The sequence below is a fragment of the Paramisgurnus dabryanus genome, chromosome 17, assembly GCF_030506205.2.
Source record: "Paramisgurnus dabryanus chromosome 17, PD_genome_1.1, whole genome shotgun sequence".
NCBI classification, from domain to species: Eukaryota; Metazoa; Chordata; class Actinopteri; order Cypriniformes; family Cobitidae; genus Paramisgurnus; species Paramisgurnus dabryanus.
Window position 1 is genome coordinate 23,367,369 of NC_133353.1, and position 20,332 is coordinate 23,387,700.

Genomic DNA, 20,332 nt, shown 5'->3' on the forward strand with positions numbered 1-20,332 from the left:
AACATTTTAAAAGCAAATAAATGCTACACCGTTAAGCATCACATATTAACATCTGCAAATAATTCAATCACTCAGTGCATCGAGTAGAAACTGGATTAAGTTTCCTAAACCCCATAAATCTTCCACTCAGTGCAATATGTTTCAACTACCAGCCTGTTGCTTAGGCCTACTGTACGCTGACAGTGTGTCTTAATCTCAACCCATATAGCAAACAAGTGGATTTTCAATAAAACCCTTTAAAATCTGTAGAGGGAAATCCCATGATCCTCTGTGTTAGCTACACAAATATGCACAGCAAGAAAGGATTCGGTCTGAAGATTAATTGCAGTAGTAAATGCAATACTTCTGTCATCTAATGTAACCTGTGGATCAGTTGTTTTGAATCCTATATTTATTTATATACTTATATATAGCTCTATCACACAAGCTTTTCACAATTTCTGAGACAAGCATGTAATGATATGCAGTTTACTGATATCTCTGTTTCTTGACAACTAATGTGAAACAAAAAGCTAACACTTGCATACATTGGCTATTCGAGGTGGGTTTTAGACCACCTTTGTCTTCTGTTTACCTCCTTGTGGTTTACAAAGCACTTCAATTAAAATCCTAGAGATTAGGACAATTGTGATTAATATTCTGCGGTAGGGGACTGGAGTATGGAAACAACAAAAGCAAGGGCTGCTTGCAATTGCCTTGAGCAGAACACCTAATGGAGCCCAATTAAAATAAGAGGATTCAATTTAACCAAAGCAACAGGAACCTAAAGATAATGCAAGTATCTGAAATTAAAGTAGATGGTACTCTCTTGATTGTGCATCTATCAGGTTTGTTATGGCATTTTCACGAAAAACTAATGCTGAAGAAAGGTTTTGGTACTGAAGTTAGTAAGTGTACTGAGATGACATAAGGAGCATTTTAATCAATGTGCATGTTTATTTAGATATTCTAAATAAGAAAGATGATTTGTTCAATAAAATCAGTCACATTAAATGTTTTGAAAACCAGAAAAAGAGCTAAATGAAGCTATTACGACTTCAGGAAAAGCCAATATAAAACAAAAAGATTTTGGCCGCATGTCGCAGAGACACGTAGCGAAAAGACTGCCAGCTTGAAGAAGTGCATGTGGGTGAGCATACGTGAAACAGAGGATGTGCATGAGGGAGAGTGAGACAGCACATCACAGCATGGGCTCGATGTGGGAGCAATCCAGTTACTTAAACTGATCAAGATTTAATTAACACAACGCTCAGCAATTACTCTGTAATTAAAGTCATTTGTCCTCTTGTGAAGCTAAGAGTGCCACTGCTGCCATAGAGCTGCAAATTAGAGGGGACACAAGGAGGGGAAAGATGAGGAGCTGAATGCTTGTGTTTGTGTACTAGCAGTAATAATAATAATACTTCGTTACATTTATATTTTTTGCAGGACTCAAAGCACTTTACATATGAAAGCGAGATTCTTCTCAACCACCACAATGTGCAGCATTCACCTGGATGATGTGATGGCAGCCATATTGCAACCCTAACTTCAGTGGGCAACTGGGTGATATGCCTGCTGGCAGTAGTTTAAAATGAATAAATACACTGCAGTTGTTACTAAGTGGTTGTTTTGTCAGTGAACAAGAGTGACAGAAACCAAAATGATAAATATGAATACCATTGCCCTGTGATAGACAGGCTATCTATTTAATGTATTGGGATAGGCTCCAGCCACCACAACCCTGCGTGGACAAGCAGGTTCAGAGAATGGATGAATGAATGCTATTAAAAACAAAAATGCAAACACACCGTATCTGCTATTAAAATGCATTAGTACAGGGGTTTTCAAACTTTTTGTGTGTGTGGACCACTATTTGTAATCAAGAATTTTCGCGGACCACCCCATAATAAAATATGTCTACACAAAGTCCTGAATTTATCTGCACCTCTAGTCTAAATAGGCTTACTAGCACTAAAACTATAACTGGTCATCACATCAGTACAACAGATTCTTAAAACATATTCTTAAAAAAATATGTTTTTTTAAATAAAATATATTCTTTTATATTTTTTTAAATAAAATATATTCTTTTATATTTTATTTTGCCTTTACACGGACCACCTGCAGTACCCTTACGGACCACTAGTGGTCCACAGACCACAGTTTGGGAATGGCCGCATTAGTATGTTTAAAAGGCTTTTAGCTTAAAATTGAATTATTCACAAAACTCATGAAACAATAAAAATGAAATATGCAACATAAACAGAAAAAGAGAAAAAATTTGCTTTGAAAATTCAGTTTAGGCCTATTAGACATCAGATATAAAAACCTAGGGGAAGTTTCCCAGACAGGGTTTAGGTTAAGACAGGACTAGGCCTTGGCTATATTAGGGTAGTTATTATATTAAGTAGTTTATCAAATATAACTTTCACGAGTTCGTATTAAATGTAATCAATAGGGGATTTGGCGTGCTGTCAGAGGAGAGGGCTCCAAACTTGGAATTTTAGCCCGAACCCAGAGTATTCCCCTCAATTTAACTGGGATAAATGAAACTAGATGAGACTGAGGTGATAGGGTATAGGAGGGATGCTGCAAAAAAAACTGTCATGGGACGGAGGTGAGGGACTGCTATTTATAGGCACCTGTTCCTGCTGATTGGTTGGATCACATGACCATGCTCCTCCCGAACTTAGTTAAAATAAACTTCATTACAACTTCATTACAATAACTTCATTTTTTTAATATAAGGCACCTCAAACTTGCATATTAGTTTGGGACTTGATAAGCTCTGTATGGGAAACCACACTTAAAGGGGACATTTCACAAGACTTTTTTAAGATGTCAAATAAATCTTTGGTGTCATATGTGAAGTTCAAAATACCATATCATTTATTATAGCATGTTAAAATTGCCACTTGATGTGAGCAAAAATGTGTCTCTTTTGGGTGTGTCCTTTAAAATGCAAATGAGCCTATCTCTGCCCAAAATGGGCGTGCTGTGTTTGGATAGTGCAAATTGGGGGGTGTATTATCCACTTTTGACATCATAAGGAGAGCCAAATTTCAATGACCTATTATTTTTATATGCTTGCAGAGAATGGTTTACCAAAACTAAGTTACTGGGTTGTTCTTTTTCACATTTTTCAGGGTGATAGAAGCACTTGGGATTCAATCCTAGCACTTAAATATGGAAAAAGTCAGAGTTGCATGATATGTCCCCTTTAGATTTTGGGTTGTTTCAATCCATGGTTGGGTAAAATATGGATTTTCTAGGTTAATTCAAAATAATGGTTGGGTTTGTCCCAACCATGAGTTGAAACAACCCAACATTTTTTAGATTGCAAACATATAGGGAGTTTTAGACAAGTCTAAAATCCTTGTTTGAGTTGTCCCAACTGAAAACAGCTTGCATTAACATGTATCAGTGCCATTATTTTGTCTCAAGATGCACACCAGTAATATTTTTTTGTTTGTTTGTAAAAACTACCTAAATGTCCAAATAAAATAACACCTGGTTTAATCTAACCCTGTCTGGAAAACCGCCCCATACTCATTGTAAGCATTTAATGTACAAAGCAGCTTTTGTATACTACATGTTATAAGGTTTACTTTCTTAAATCACCCCGTATGACAGTTAAAAACCATGTTATTATGTGTATATTTTAAAACCTGTCGTCACGTACAGGCCTACCATCAAAGGGCTTTTGAGTGAAACCGCAGTGCACCAGACTTTTGGCGCCTTCGGGTCCTCGTAAACAATTTGGGATGACAACAGAAGACAAACTAAGCAGACTCATGCTGTTCTTTCACACCGAGGCAAAGATTACGTGTAAAAACGCTATTTAAGAGACGTTTCAAACCCGTCTTCCACTTGAAGAGGTGAGGACACTGAATACGGACCTCTCCCTACCGCACCGAAATCTTCAGACAGTAGCCATGAGCGCAACTCACTTACAGGCCGTAGATAATTAATGGGACATTTTCAGCGGCAAACAGTGACTAATTGCGCTAGACAGAAATAGCGAGGAATTAATAACATGCATCCAACACTCGCCACCATCCCCTACCGCTTCAATTTGCCGGGAGATTAAAAACGACTGCCAAGTTTACTAAATTAGGAGCGAGGGGAAACAAACACGCGTCTTGTTGTGTGTGCGCGCGCCTGCGTGTGTGTGTGTGTGTACAGCTTTACTATCTCTTATTTACAGGCTGTGATCTGCGTATCATCTCGCGGGGTCTCACGCTGGGGGAAAGAGGTAAATATCAAGCGCACCATCCCCGCCGAAACGAAGGTGTCCTATTGATAACTTGGCGTCCAGCCTCCAGCCACCTGTGGCATATATCGCCTTGCCAGTTCGTTGTGTTTTTAACAGTGAGACATATAGACCTACCTGTTCCCTCTGCATGAGTTAGCCTTCCTTACAGAGATGTCTGAAACTACCTTGTCAGAAACCATATAACGGAATACGATTAATATTTCCATCATAATTTGTATTTTCATAATAATATATCATAACTGATACATTTATTTAAAAATGTAATTATTAAAAAAGGTTACAAATTTTGGTTAAGTTAATATTCCTTTAGGATATTTTTTTGCTTTTATAAAGACCTCATTTTTTATGAACCCTCAATTAAACATCTCTCTCAGACTGCATATTACTTAAAAATATGTTTTGGTAATACGTTACAATACAGTGCCAATGCTACACAGATTACATGTAAGAAGTTAATTCCAATAGAAATAACCATTGTTTAATAAACCATTGTTAATAACCATTATTTATTCTGTTTTTGTAATTGTAAAGTGTGACTATTGCATTACAGATTTAACAGTTTTTGTGTTCCCCGGGGTCACCAACTTTACATGCTTATCTTAACATTCTGATGTACGGCAACACATTTCGTTTTTTTTTTTTTTTTGCCTCTCTTTGCTCTCGACAGGTATTCTGTATTGATATAGGAAGGCTAATTAACACAAAAACTTTTATAACCAAGTGTAGGTATTTAGACTGGTTGGTTGATGGTTTATACAGCAAGATGGTCTTGTCAATCATATAATATTACATCACACAATTTGCCATATAACAAAATACCATACAGGAACCACAAAAGACAAGCCGTAAGCTTCATCACAAACGCAGACATTATGTCATTTTTAATAAACCCTCTTAAATGAGGGCAAGCCAAGCAGAGATTTTCCAATGAGCTTTCTGTCACCTTTACTACGCTGACTGTCATTTGGAAAGGCAGTGCAGAGTGGGACATCTCTCCAACATCTACAGGAGGAAATGTTAATTAGCAGTCATGGCATCCCACTGATCTTCCTTTTCAAAGCAGCTAAATGGCATGCTGAAAATCTAAATCCTTTTATATGCCCTTATTTGCAGTGTGAGCGCTTATGAAAGGGACGAATATGTCATCGGTGTTTGATGGATAATGCGGCTGCCATTATTCGAAGTCCATTCACTCACCGATTGGCAGCGTGTTTAAAACCTAAAGAAACGTGCGAGGCTTCACATGATCGGTCGTGTGTGCAGTTGGCGTGTTTATATCCTAATTTAAAAAAATTCCTTTCTATATTTTGAGATATCTTTATGTAAATATTTTTTAATGCAGTCACAATAGTTCAGGTAAAGATTAAATACAATAGCCTAATTTAAAAGTAGGCTAGTTTAATCTGAAAAGGGCGCAAATATTCTGTTCTCTTTCATTGATTTTCCAAAGAATTAATAACCTATGTTAAGAAACTGTTTGCCTTTAGTAAAACAGAATTACTAAATAAATACAAACGGACAATTGTAATTATTAATATTACTTCAATAATCTGTCATCTTCACCAAACATTAGTAGGCCTACCTCCGCGGTTTTTTGGTATATATGATAACAGCTCCCTCTTGCGGCTAATAATGATTATTACAAGCAGTAACTAGAAGTAACCCTTCACATCTTAAGGGCGATTATAGTCGTGCGTAGGTCCTACGCCGTAGCCTACGCACGACTATAAATCGCCCTTTATTCTGATCTCAACCTTTCTGACGTCATCATGACCACCCCCATTACCAACAACAATATCGGAAAACCTAACATGTATATTCATTATACAAAAAGACAGAGAAATATAGCCTGTGTATGTTTTGTCTTATTTTAATGTTTTTTATTTTAATTCATTTTCTTATCTTGCTGTCCCCTGGTTGAGAAACACTGAAGTGAGATTTTACTGTAACTTAAGTCAGTAACCGATGTTACCATTTACTTCAGGTTTTTTTTAGTGACTTTGTTTTCCATGCAAAGTAATTCATGCCAAAGTTAGCAGTCTTATGTTTTGTTTGAGAAATACATGTAACTTTATAACAGATATGATGATGTAACTTAGGAACATTTCATGTGCCAGTACTCCCTCAACTTTGGCGTACTTGACAATTGCCTTCAGTGATAAATGCACAATGCTATTTCTCAATAGCCTATTATTAAATATAGCAAAAGTAGGCTATATGTACAGCATATGTGACATGCTGTTGATTACAATGTTACTGACTTATTTCTATGTACAGCTAACACAGTAAATGTAATACTATATTGAATATAATAAAGACAATCTTACAATTTTTTAAATACATTTTATTTGTTGTACATCAACCCTATGGTAAGATGGGGCAAAGTGTGTTTTAAAGACCCAAAACAGTGAAGAAGATGAACCAGAGGAATGTTACACTGAGAAAGATGAAGATGCTCTTCCGTTAACCCTATACAGTAATAGTCACAGCTAACAGCCTCCTTACATCAACAACATTAAACATTATACCTTTAAAACAACCTTGCTCTTTCCAGATCATTTATTAAAAATTGTGAGAACTGTTGAAGGGGTAGTTTACAACAAATTATGTTGATTAACAGAGTTCAAGACATTAACTGAGGCTAATAACAGGTTATAATGTTGTAAATGTTCAGTTACTTCCAAAGACCAATCGTATTGCTTCGTAAGACCTCAATGTATCATCAGGAGCCATGGGTATCAATTTTATATTGCCTACATCTGCTTCCCAATCTCAAAAAGATGGCACCTACACATGTTTTTACTTTTTTGTGCTACAGGAAAGTCACATACACACTCTAAAAAACAAACGGTGCTATATAGCACCAAAACAGTTGCTTTGGATCGTAACGATAGAAGAACCATTTTTAGTGCCATATAGCACCAGTGAAGAACCAGTGAAGCACCAGTGAAGCACCAGTGAAGCACCTGTGTAGAACCATATAGTGCTATGTAGAACCATATGTGGTGCTATATGGCCCCTATATGGTTCTACACTGGTGCTTCACTGGTGCTTCACTGGTGCTTCACTGGTTCTTCACCGGTGCTATATGGCACTAAAATGGTTCTTCTATCGTTACGATCCAAAGCAATTGTTTTGGTGCTATATAGCACCGTTTGTTTTTTTAGAGTGCACTAAAAAAAATTATTCATTCAATTTACTCAATTTTTTTAGGTAAGTGGTTTGCAATCAATTTATTTAAGCTACATTTAAACAAAAGTTTTTTATATTTTACTATAATCTTTTTTGTTTAAATGTAGCTTAAAGAAATTGATTGCAACCACTTACCTTAAATTTTTTTTTTAAATTGAATGAATCATTTTTTTTAGTGTACTGTACATTTTAACTGGCAGGTGAACTATCCCTTTAATTCATATAATAATACCTTAAATGAGGAGGAAAGCCACTGTGCTGGACTTTTACCTAGCACTTGTATTTGTTAGCCTAGCTATGCCTAAATTGGCTAAAGGAACAGTTTTTGTATACGGTACTAATAAGAAACACTTTAAATCCTTAATAAAGCAAAATCAGCTGAATTTCTGTGTAATTTATCATGATAGCAACTCCTTAGTTTAGTTGTTTCGAAGATCTCAAAAACTATAGTCTTAATTTATTGAAGCTGCTCAGTGCAATTATAACAGCAAAGCACTTTAGTGTCCTGATTTTTACAATTGTTTAAACACGTATTGTGCTCCTTGGAAACTAATGGAAAATCTAACCACATTTTTTTATATGAAGAGTTTTGTTGCAAAACGAGATAACATGTTTTGACAAAAATGTTAAAAACTGAGTTTATTATGTTATCATGTTATTATTTTGTTTATGGTGCCACTTAGCTGTATTTTTTAAGTTATGAAGGTTTAAATCAAAACAAACCAACTGAAGTTGAATTGATATTAATTGGAATGCACAACCAAAAACTTGCAACAAAACTCTTCATATATTCATTTAAATGTTAACGCCACATAAAAGGGCCACAAGCAACACTGTTCATACACAGTATACCTAGTGAAATACACTTATCCTAAGTTTATCACTGTTGGTATGATTCTAGTAAAACATTGTGTGATGATTTTTCAGAATAATGACATACACCTTAAAAACTGCATGTGTAGCCAAATGAAGTAATACACCAGCAAAATTGACAAAAATATTAGTCAACACATCTTCCATGTACAAATTAAACCCAAGGTGACATATTACAGTGTTTCTTTAACACTTCACATTGAATCAGACAGCAGAAGGGACATAGTGTGGTACAAAGTGATGATCTTAATTTACAGAGCAAATCAAAGGTAAAAGTTAAGTGGCAATCGATAACTGTGATTACTGGAAATTGTATAACCCTTAAAACAACCTGTAATTTATTCTCATGCCACTCCAAACAAGCTGCTGAACACAGTGTCATATTTTGAAAGATGCATTTCAAAGTTCTGACCTTCAGATTTATTTTTTAAATGTGCCATTCCTCTATATATTCAGATGCAATGCATCATTAAAAGAGTGACGTCCAAATGTTGTAGTTGGTGTTGATACATTCAATACAGACAACTCACCACACAGAGAAGTACAGAATTGAATAAATATATTAGTATCTGTTTAAAACAAACTGTACATGGGCTTGTGTGTACTAAAATACTTTTCAGTGAATAAAAAGCAAAACGCTCTTTAAAAAGTCTTCAATATGCTCAAAATCTTTTTGACACTGTAGAAATGTCATTAGTTATAGGAAAAACCTCTGTAGAAACTTTAAGAAAATAGTGGAATAAAAGTTTTTTTCTCTCATAAGCTTATAAAACTGTAAGAATAAATTGTCCAATGATGACTTAAAGGGATAGTTCACTTTAAAACGAAAATTTTGTCATTTACTCATCCTCATATTGTTCTACTATGGAAGTCAATGGTCACTATCAGCTGCGTGTTAACCATCATTTCTCAAAATATCTTTTGTGTTCATCAGAAAAAAGAAATTCATGCGGGTTTAGAACAACATGAGGATGAGTAAATGACAGAATTTTCATTTTAAAGTGAACTATCTTATTAAGGGACTTTTATTATGGTTACACCGTAAAAAAAAATACATGTTGCACCTAAATATTCAAGTTTAATCAACTTGAGTTTACAATTAATTTAAACTTTTTTGACTAATGAAGAGTTGCTATAAACTATAAAAAAAAGTTGAATTAGCTTAAAGGTGACATAGAATGATTGAACGGAGTATTTATCCTTGTTCTGTGATGTGACATGTAGACAAAATTTTTTTTAGTTTGGGTCTGTAATGCCTTAGAAGTTCCTAAAAACCTCTCTCAGATAGCTCTATTAGGGTGGGGGTTTTGCACCTATTTGGCTCCCCCTACTGGCTTAACTTGCAATCTCATTACTGATTGGCTGACTTTGCTGCCACTCAAAAAATGTAGCCAATTATTTTAAAGTGGAGGGGCAGGGAGATGCCCGTGATATCATAAACATCAGTTTTTCAGATTGGGCCGTTTTCTGGCTGACATTTCTAAAAGAGGAATTTCTATGAGACTGAGATGTTTAGCATGTCTAGCACTTTTTGTATGTTTGTGAATGCGGGTAGACTACAATTATTCAACAAAGACAAGGTAAAAATGTTTTTTCATTCTCTGTCCCCTTTAATTTATTTCAACTTTATTTATATACTTAATAGCAACTCCTCACTAGTCAAAACAGTTTAAATTAATTGTAATTGTGATTAACCTTAATACATTTAAGTATAACCAGGATTTATTTTTAAAGTGTATTGGATGACTTAGAGGATTTAAGACCTTCTGTAAATCTCAAGCCTCTGCCACCAAATTACGTTTGTTTTAAATCGAAATAATTTTCCATATCTGGAAGATCAGGAAGCTGATTGCAGATAAGTCAACTCTGATTCCAAACACAAACATTTCCAAAATGTGTCTGAGGAACATACAGTAACAAAATATATTTGGGACAAGCTTTTAAAGTAGCAAATAACACCCACAAATTTTCCAGTTACAAATTATAGCCCATTCCTAAAGTATCTAGCAACATCTTTTGTTAATCTTGTTACCGGTTAACCCTTGATGGTTTATTCATTTGCGTATTAAATACTTTAGGGATCACTGGAGACCAGGCTTAAAAGACAAATCATTAATCCAATTCAATAATGCACAATCCATTTGAAAAATTAATAAAGCTTCCACTGTGGGTTATCAACCATAAACGTATCCTCTGTGAGTGTAATGGTGGTTCCTCTTCAGTGTTAAAAAATAACCAATAAAAGCACCGGTTTATTCTTTGGAAAAACGATTGCAGAATTTTAGTTCCCAAATCATATCTCCAATCATTAAGCTATCAAAAATTCATCACGCATTGAAGTGTTTGACTGTTATAACCAGGGCTGCTTAGTCCTAACTGACCTTCCTACAATGTCTACCTCCAACTCTAAACACACTAGAACCAAGTTAAGTTCTTTGGAAAATCACAGGTATGTAGCAAAGCAGGGCTGCAACGAAACTCCACAGGCCAATTGAAGCAGTATCCTGTTGAGTAAGGTTTCAGAAAATCTCCTGAGTGGTGTGGTAATGCTGGTGGGATCTGACATCAGATCCACATGTCAGGGATAAAACAACTCACTGACACCTCCGATCCATCCCCAAGGCAACTTGGATGACTGTACGCCGTGACATCTGCGCAAAAACCTGCTCTCCAGCATAAACATTTTAAGGGCTGCTTCACAGCTTGCGGTATGAATCTGTTCTTAGTCACAATCATTTCTTCAGCAAACTGGACGCAATAATCCAGCACCCGTCCGCTCAAGACCGACGTCCCAAATACTCTCAGTCTACAGGGCCCTGAAAAATAAGCTTGGCCCATTTCTGAGTCAGATTGAGCTGGGTAGCACAAAAGGGGCAGGCGGCATGAAAAGCGTGGGTACCGTGCGGTAAAGGAATCTCTGCCCAATAGCGCGTTGACTTTTCAGAGCAGACGTGGCCGCAAGGTACGAATGCATGCGTTGGTGCGCCGGTATCAACGTAAAAAGCTGCTTCGCATCCGAGCCAGAGGGGCACGTAGGGGCCAACAGCTCTGCACATGGGGCACTCTCTCTGAGCATTATGGTCTCGTTCGGAACGATGGCCCCAATCGTGGTAGCCGTGAACGTGGCCGCAGGCCAGGTACACCCAAGGCTGCTTGTCCTCTTGAGAAGGGACGTTAGTTGGGGCGCGGCTACAGCGTTGCATGCTGGGAAAGGCCAGGGTGTTGAGACCAACAGGGCACTGAGGTCGGGCTGCGTTCAGTTCCTGCCTTAAGGCCTCCAGATGTTTCTGGGTGGGGGTATGGAAAAGCCCGTCAGCTGTGCGCCAAAGAAGTGTCGCTCCACACAGGTCAACCAGAGACCCATCCTGCAGTACATTACTTTCACTCTCCACCTAAATAGCACACAACACAAACATGTCAGCATGATGCATTCTTCACAGATCTCATTTAGTCTAATGAACTATGCTACTTTTTAAACACGAACAATTCTCAAAATATTTATCATTTACCGCCTGTACCATATGAATTGTTGTTCAGACTCTGTTGGTTACATAAAGCTAATAAACAGTAACTTTACAATGACTGTAACTACAGACAGTTGTAAGTGATGGCAACTGTGCCCGAAATTGCATGCATACATAGTCCTTGGTTACTTTCTTAAAAAGTACATAACACAAACAAATTTTAGAATGTATCTACTTACAAATGTTTACATGGAAATGCAGTTTAATAATAATAATAATAATAATAATAATAATAAAACGCATCATCATCATCATCATTAAAATAATAATAATAATAATAATAATAATAATAATAATAATAATAATAATAATAATAATAATAATAATAATAATAATAATAATAATACTAATACTAATAATAATACTAATACTAATACTAATAATAATAATAATACTAATTATACAACGGCATCATCATCATCATCAATAAAATAATAATAATAATAATAATAATAATAATAATAATAATAATAATAATAATAATAATAATAATAATAATAATAATACATAATAATAATACATAATAACAATAATAATAATAATAATAATAACAACAACAACAACAACATCAAAACGGCATCATCATCATCATCATCATCATCAATAAAATAATAATAATAATAATAATAATAATACAACAGCATCATCATCAATAAAATAATAATAATAATAATAATACTAATAATAATACTAATAATAATAATAAATCATAATCACAAAACAAAGTACAATAATGCTGCTTTTAGAATGTGTCTACTTACAAATGTTTAAATGGTAATACAGTTTTGTAATAGTAATAATAATAATAATAATAATAATAATAATAATAATAAAGATTATTAATAATATTAATAATATTAATAATAAAACAATAAAATATTAATACCAAAAAACTAATTTAAATAATCAAGTTAAACATTAAGGGGTGGTTTCCTGGACAGTGATTAGCTTAAGCCAGCTCTAGGCCTTAGTTTAATTAGAAAATATAACTAGTTTTAACAAACATGAGGCAAAACAAACGGCACTGATGTATGTTAAGATATGTTAGTGCACGTTTTTTTCAGTTTGGGCTCTTACATTTTATTTTAGTCTAGGACTAGTCTAATCCTTGTCCAGGAAACTGTCCCTACATAACAGGTAAAAACTAATGCAAGCTTAGCAATACTTGTGTGCAGAACCAAATTTTACCGCTAGGAGGAGCTAAAGGTCCAAATACTGGGATTTTACAGTACATATTTAAACAAGTCAGCAGACCTCTTCCCCTCATTGTGACATCCCTACTAAAAACATTGCATCTTTGATCTTAGATTTAAACAGAAAAACATGGGGCATAAAAAGCTGTATAACTGAAGAGCTCCAATGGAAAAAAGGTCCAAATCACATTTTTGATAGAGGTGGCATTTAGCGACTTTTGCATCCGAGCTCCTCAATTATTAACAGAGTTAATGAATTACCCCCATCTAGGATTAAATCAGTTCATAGTTTAAATGCCAATTTGCTGTAGTGTTGTATCTCCAATTTAAAGGGGCAATGATGTATTTTAAGATATTTTAGTGCAAGTTGTTTTCTGTTTGGGCAGCCAATTTATTTTAATCTAGGACTAGTCCAATATATTCTTGATCCTAAACCTCTGACTTGTATTTCAAATTCCTGGTAAACAAGTTTAAGCACTGGACATTTAGAAAAAAAAATTGTAGGTTGCAAACAGAGCAGGAAAAGTAAATGCATAACTTGAAAGGAAGTGACCACAATGTGAGCAGGTGCAGTTAAAGCACTAACCAGTTTGCCTCTAGTTTGAGCGGACCGCGTCTCTCGCAGTGTATAAACATCACCACATACAGATATCTCCCTCCACACACCAGGCTTGGACTCCTCTGTGAACCCACCACGCGGATGCATGACTAGCACACCATTGGTTGTCAGCCCATCCATGTGACCATCTGGATTCTTCCATTTGGCTGCTTTCTCCTACAGAGATATTTAATTACTACACATAAACAAAAACGTGTGCACCACACTCTTATTTTATTTAGACACCTATATTTACAGTTCAGATCAGTAGCACTGAAACAGCAGAAAGGGATACTGATCCAGTCAGCAAGTATGCAAGTGATATATACACATGCATCTTAATAATATCTATCCGACCGACAGATGACACCATATAAAGAACAGGAAGGAAAATACTTACTCCCAGAAATATATTCTTGGAAGAATCGAAGCCTGCGGCGTAAATGCGAGCAGTGTAAGGTGGGTTACGTTCGCACACGACCCGGCAAGCAAAGCGGGAGATGGTGCTTTGTGTGATGGGAGTGTCCTCGCCATCCCCGCCTCCTGACACAGTATCAGTCACCACAAAGTCAATCGGGCCCTCTGTTGAACGTCCAATCTAAGACACAAAAGAAAGGTTGCAAAGCTAAAGCTCATCATTTAAAACATGTGACCTAGTCTGTGAAAACAGAGTTATAAAAGTTATTATTTTCTACATAAAGTCATCCAACATAATGTAAAGAAAATATAACGTTGATTTCTTTAATATTGACTTGAGTATGGCCTTGTCAAAGGCTGAAATTAAAAGTGAAAACAAATGTGATAATGGTTTTAAGCCATACAACCGAGTACAGACCATACACTATTTTCAGCAGTAAACAGGCCAAACTATAACCGGCCACATATATGCAGAGACTTGTTTAAAGAGCCCATTTTAGTTTATAAACTGGGATGGACATTCCCAAGAATAGAAAGGTGCTCATTTTACAAAATCCAGTATAGAAATACATGCACAACGAAATATAGGCACAACCAACTCCACTTTATTTCCTTTTTATAGAGCGAGTTTCGTTTTTGTCCCTGTGGGTTGCTGCTGGTTCCTGTTTTTGCTTTTCTGCCTGTCTGCTGCAATCTCGGTGGCGCTTTCCCTTATGTGCAGGCAAAAACACAGCAGTCCCATATCAGAGCATGTGCTTGTAACAGTGACTTCTCGTGGGGGAGATATACCGTATCCAATCACAGCTTTTGATTAGCTGTGGTGGAGATCAGACCTTAGAGTATTTAGCACGTCAAGAAAGAAAGATTTCCGGCTCTTTGTCAACAGGCAACCATTGAATTTGTGCTCACAAGAAAAATCGCAAAACAGTACCTGAAACATGTCCGTGTCTTTGTCATGGCTGTACTCCACCACCACCGTCTGGTTTCTGGACAGTGTGTAGGAGATGCTGTGCTGGCCCTTACAGTTCACTGCCTGTCACAAAACACAAACATTTTTAAGAGGGTTTCAAGCAATAATTACACATCTCATACAGAGAGGCACAGAGAATACATTGTGTTATATTTTCAAATTCTAATACAACTTATAAAACGTTTAAACTTTCTGAAGAAAATGTGAGTGGTGCTTGCCCTCACAGAGACCACAACAATGTTTTGTGATTGCTAGAGTGTTCTAGGAGGTTGATAGGCCAGTAAACAGCCACCTAAAACAGCCCAAGTTAAAATAGCACACCCAAAGGTCTCAAAGATATCCTGGTCCCTTTGGCTCAGGTTCTTCTTTAAATGCACATCTGTTTTTTTGCCTGTCTTTGTCTTTTATCAGTTCATTTACTTAAGTATAAGTAATAGTGATATGACTAGAGCTGTGTTTTACAAGAAATATCTTCCGATACAATACAGATGTTGCAATGCAACATGTTGCGATACTGTTAAGTGAGGCAATATATTGGGATTTTCCCATTTAAGGAGTTTAAAGGGGTATAATTTTAGGAAAGTAGGTACGTTAACATGCAAACAAATAATCCGTTTGTAATTGTATTGATGGCTCAATTGTATTGAAAAGACTTCATGTAAACATCTTAATCAATACAAATAATGCAAATTTCGATCATTTTGAGAGGGGTGGTGTACTCCGATCTGTGATTTGATCAGCAGAAGAAAGGACGCATGTAAACGCGTGAATCGTAGCATTTTCTCTATCGGATGCAAAAAATCATTGTGCACATGCCATAACATTTGTGCTGAAGTTCACATCTTATATTTACCTCTTACTTAAGTATCACATGATTCTCATCACAGAAACATGCAGTAGCAAGGCAATGGCAACCCATCATTAAGGTAATGGGGTCAAGCGATCTACATTCTAAACCGTTCATGTGTATTTTCGTAGGACATAAAGCAATAAAATTGTTTGAGAATTCATTGCCTATATCTGAAAACTTAAGAACAACTTTCTCCAACTCAGCTTTGTACATTTATCCAGAGATAAAGCGTGAACTTGACGAGAGATGCTGTCCGCAACGTGGCATTGCCAAGTCCACTGCTTTTTTCGAGTTTAGATTTGGCTACTGTTTAAACTCTAACCCGCAGAAAAAAAACAACCCATGGAAAAAGGATTAGTCCATTTTCTTAAAAAAAAAATCCAGATAATTTACTCACCACCATGTCATCCAAAATGTTGATGTCTTTCTTTGAGAAGAAATTATGTTTTTTGACGAAAACATTCCAGGATTTTTCTCATTGTAATGGACTTTAATGGATCCCAACACGTAACAGTTTTAAAGACATCAGCATTTTGGATGACATGGTAAATTATCTGGATTAAAAAAAAAGTGAGACTAATCCTTTAAAGATAAAAGGACTTAGTTCATTAGTTATTGGAATTTTTGGCTGTGAATAGTCATAGGGATGCTTATAGGCTAGTTTTGAATGTCTATTGGGATGGTTTTGATACACGAAGCTGGCAATCCTGGATGTGCGCTCGTGCAGACATTCGGTTCTGATTATTTAGAATGAACATGTAAATAAACATTTTTATTAAATTGCAATGGCTTGGGGTTCATGTACCCTGTATTATCGTAACCTTCAATCGTATTAAATTCATTCGGATTGACAAAATGTTGTGCATGTAAACATAGCCATTGAGAACACACCACCATATGCAAACCATAGCAAAATATAAAAATGCCACCCATCTATGCTAGTACTTCATGTCACCGTTTAAGTTCAGAGATAAGAAGAATGTAATCTAGTGGTCCGGATGTAAATTCCAAAGAAAACAACCATAATGAAGCAAAAAAAATTATATTGCATTTTTGAGAATTGATACGGTATTGCCAAATGTATCGATGTTTTTTACACCCCTAATGATGACTAGTTTAAATAAGTTAAATATTAATACTTTAATGTAACTCTGATTGATTGTGTTATGGATAAAAGAAAGTCACATACCCCTAGGACTTGGGAGAGGAAAATGCGGGCAAAATATAATCAACTAATAGTCCAAAAATAAAAAATATTGTTGAAATAAAGTCCACATCCATAATCAGACCCTTTGGAGAAAGAGTATTAAGTTTGTATCTACAGTATTTAAGATTACATAATCAATATCATACATTATATGTGCTGAAGGTTCTTTGCATTTGTGCACATTATTTTGAATTTATTTCTATTCTCAACAAGCCACTAGTAGATACTCATGTGGATAGCACAAACAAGCTTGATTATGCACAAAAGTTTAACACTTGAATAAAACAGCTCGAATGAGGGCTTTACGGGTCTATGGTTGCTTATTGTTAGTGGTCCCTGCTGGCAAGCATTGCGCTTGGGTCTATAAGTAACCGTAGACTCAGAAAGCCCTCATTTGAGTGTTAAACTTCTGTGCATAACCACTAAGAATAACTTGAGTACCGTGAATTGATCAAATCTATCCACTAACTGGAATACTCCACTGTTACACACAGATGTGTGAGTCATGCGATCTGCGTAAAACACACCCTCAAACATTCAACATCAAACATTCATTACTCAGACAGCTGTCATATGCTGCTCAATATAAATAAATCATACAGCTTTCAACTCAGGCATATAATAACCAAGGCAAATATCACATGACTAAAAACAATGAACAGGTACATAAGCCAGTTCCTTGTTAGTTCAGTTTATGTCACAACATCAGACCAGTATGGATGATCGATTTAGGATTTTAAGAGACCACCAAAACTTTGGGATTGGTGGGAAACAAGACAAACCACCGCAAGTTGATCATTTTCGAGCATGCTTAGTTTTCCTCACCTCTTCTCTAATCTGTGATTTCCAAATTACCCACATATCACGTGTGCTCGGGAGGGAGTGGAAACTGGGTCATGGTTACTACACTACTGTGCAACAATGGAAAAAACAACAGCTGAGACAGGAAGGTGGTTTGTGTTTGGGTACGCCAACCAAATGCAGAGTTGAAAACTCAGCATTTCCTCGCATGCTGAGCACAAGACTGTGCACACAAGCACGCATGTACATACATGTGTACAGTAACATAACTGCTCATTATACTGTTCTCAAAAACACTGGAGGCCACGAGTTCAAATAGTTCACAATAAGATGTTTGGATATTCTGAAGTAGGTAGTAAATATTTTTACTTTTAAATACGCATTGTAGCCATTACAATAATTTGAATCTGCGATTACATTTCTTGCAAAGTGCAAGTAGAAAAGTGCCCGATTGGGGAGAACAAAAAAGATTTTAACAGTATGTGGTTTATTAAAAGTTTATACCAAAAATGCTAAAAGTTTGACATAATTCTGTGAACCACTGTTGGCAAACTGCGAGTGTGCACAAAAAAACATTTTCCCATCGTAAGTTTATAATTTCCATGTGGGGATTTCCATGAACATTTTACATAAAATTATATTAAAATAAACTTCTCCACACTCTCCACTAAATTAACATGTGGGTCAGTGACATGACATGCATATGTTTGTGTCCAGGGCCATTATTTACTATAAAAAAAAACACTTTATTTATGACAAAGTGACACTTTTTAGTTTAAATACATTTTAGTTATTTTTACGTTATTTTTTAAGTACGAATTTTTGTTTTGGGTTTAGAAATTTGTAAAATGGCAGGTGGAGCAACTTTCCGTAATTAGCAGTTTAAGACAACTGTTAAAATTGTGTTTAAATTATTAAAAAAAATTCAAAATATGATACTTTTGCATTATTTTATGTTAGAAATCTTTACCAAATAAACAAATTACAAAAATATTAGTTGTTGTTGGGATGTTTGGATAATTGAAAAAACTTTTGTCCAACAATTTGGATGTTCTCAAATGTCAAGGTATCACAGGCTTTTTATTAAGAAATGAACCAGTATAAACCGCAAGAGATCATATAACATCATCCAGTGAGTCTTTATAGCGGATTTAAAAGTTTTTATACATCTCTCGTAAATACTGAAAAAATAGCTACTTTAATGCAATTGGTAGTAGTGCTGTGTACAAAATATCAATACAACGATACACTGTCATGAACACCTTTCTTTCTAAGCAGGAATCTTAACTTAAACTGCTGCAAAAGGTGATTCATGAAGTTAAAGTAACGTTGCAAAAAAACCCTGCACATTCTCTTATAATACACATCTGGGAAAAAAGACGACAAATAGCTGAGGTGTAAAATGTGCATCTAGGTGAAAAGAATGTGTGTCTAGGCTGTCACATTAATAATCTGATTTCTTTTCTATAGAAAAATATTTTGTCTGACTGCATGTTTATTAGGAGTGGCACGGTTCACAAAACACTCGGTTCGGTTCGTTTCACGGTTTTATGGTCACCGTTCTCGGTTCTGTACGGTTCTTGTTGTTATTTTTTCTTTAAATTTTTTAACACTCCATAAATGTATTATCTTATTAATGTATTAATTATCCATAATTTAGGATACAGTATTTAAAAAAAGTTATATCATGTAATCATGCACTTCAATTTACAAATCAACAGATAATAATTGTACTAAATTCTAAACAAAAATGTCATTCAAATTCACCTGAATCAGGATACAAATCTTAGCATGGCCTTGCATCGGAATACACACCGTATGGAGAAATTGTTGGCGATACACAGCCCTAATGGGTAGGCTGGTACGCTTTGTGTCAGGTGGTACAACTTGCAATTTTTACAATTGTATTAAAAAAGTATATTTATGAATTTAACATCACAGGCAAAAGCTTATACAAGCGTCAAAGCAGAAGTCTTTTAAAAATGTAAATTCCTTGTAGAGGTCAGGTGGTGCAACTAGAAAGTCTAAGGCTATGAATGCCCCCAAGAAAAAAAACATTAAGAAAAATTATTTTAATACGCTAATCATTTTCGTTTTAATAAATGCAAGCTAAGGTTGTTTATAAAAGTATTATTAGGACTGTGCAAAAATATCGCTACAGCTAACTATTGTGATAATTTTTTCGATGATAGTGTATTGGTATTAAAATCTCTAGTATCGATATTAAAAAAACGATCCACAAAAAAAAAAAAATCATCAAATCCCTGTGTGTGCGTCAAACGACCTCCTCCGCCGCTGCAGTTGTCCCTGTCCAGTTGTCTGTCATATACAGCCATTTGGCTAGTGTCTCAGAAGTTAGTGACAGTGAGAAAATTGCAGAAAAATTTAAAACCGCCTGCGGCTTCCAAAGCCGATGTGTGGAAGCACTTTGGCTTTAAAAAAAAAAGTA

At 35.6% G+C, this 20,332-nt stretch overlaps 1 protein-coding gene across 1 annotated transcript in view; it reads right to left on the reverse strand.

Moving 5' to 3' along the window:
- Positions 1-7,649: 7,649 nt before the first annotated feature.
- peli2 (pellino E3 ubiquitin protein ligase family member 2) overlaps positions 7,650-20,332 on the reverse strand; it is a 32,286-nt gene continuing 19,603 nt past the window's right edge. Inside the window, exons 3-6 of the mRNA XM_065288604.1 lie at positions 14,987-15,088; positions 14,039-14,236; positions 13,627-13,815; positions 7,650-11,715 (exon numbers count right to left, since the gene is read on the reverse strand). Coding sequence (XP_065144676.1) covers positions 11,125-11,715; positions 13,627-13,815; positions 14,039-14,236; positions 14,987-15,088 — 1,080 coding nt within the window. The 3' untranslated portion in view covers positions 7,650-11,124. The remainder of the gene's footprint in view (positions 11,716-13,626; positions 13,816-14,038; positions 14,237-14,986; positions 15,089-20,332) is intronic.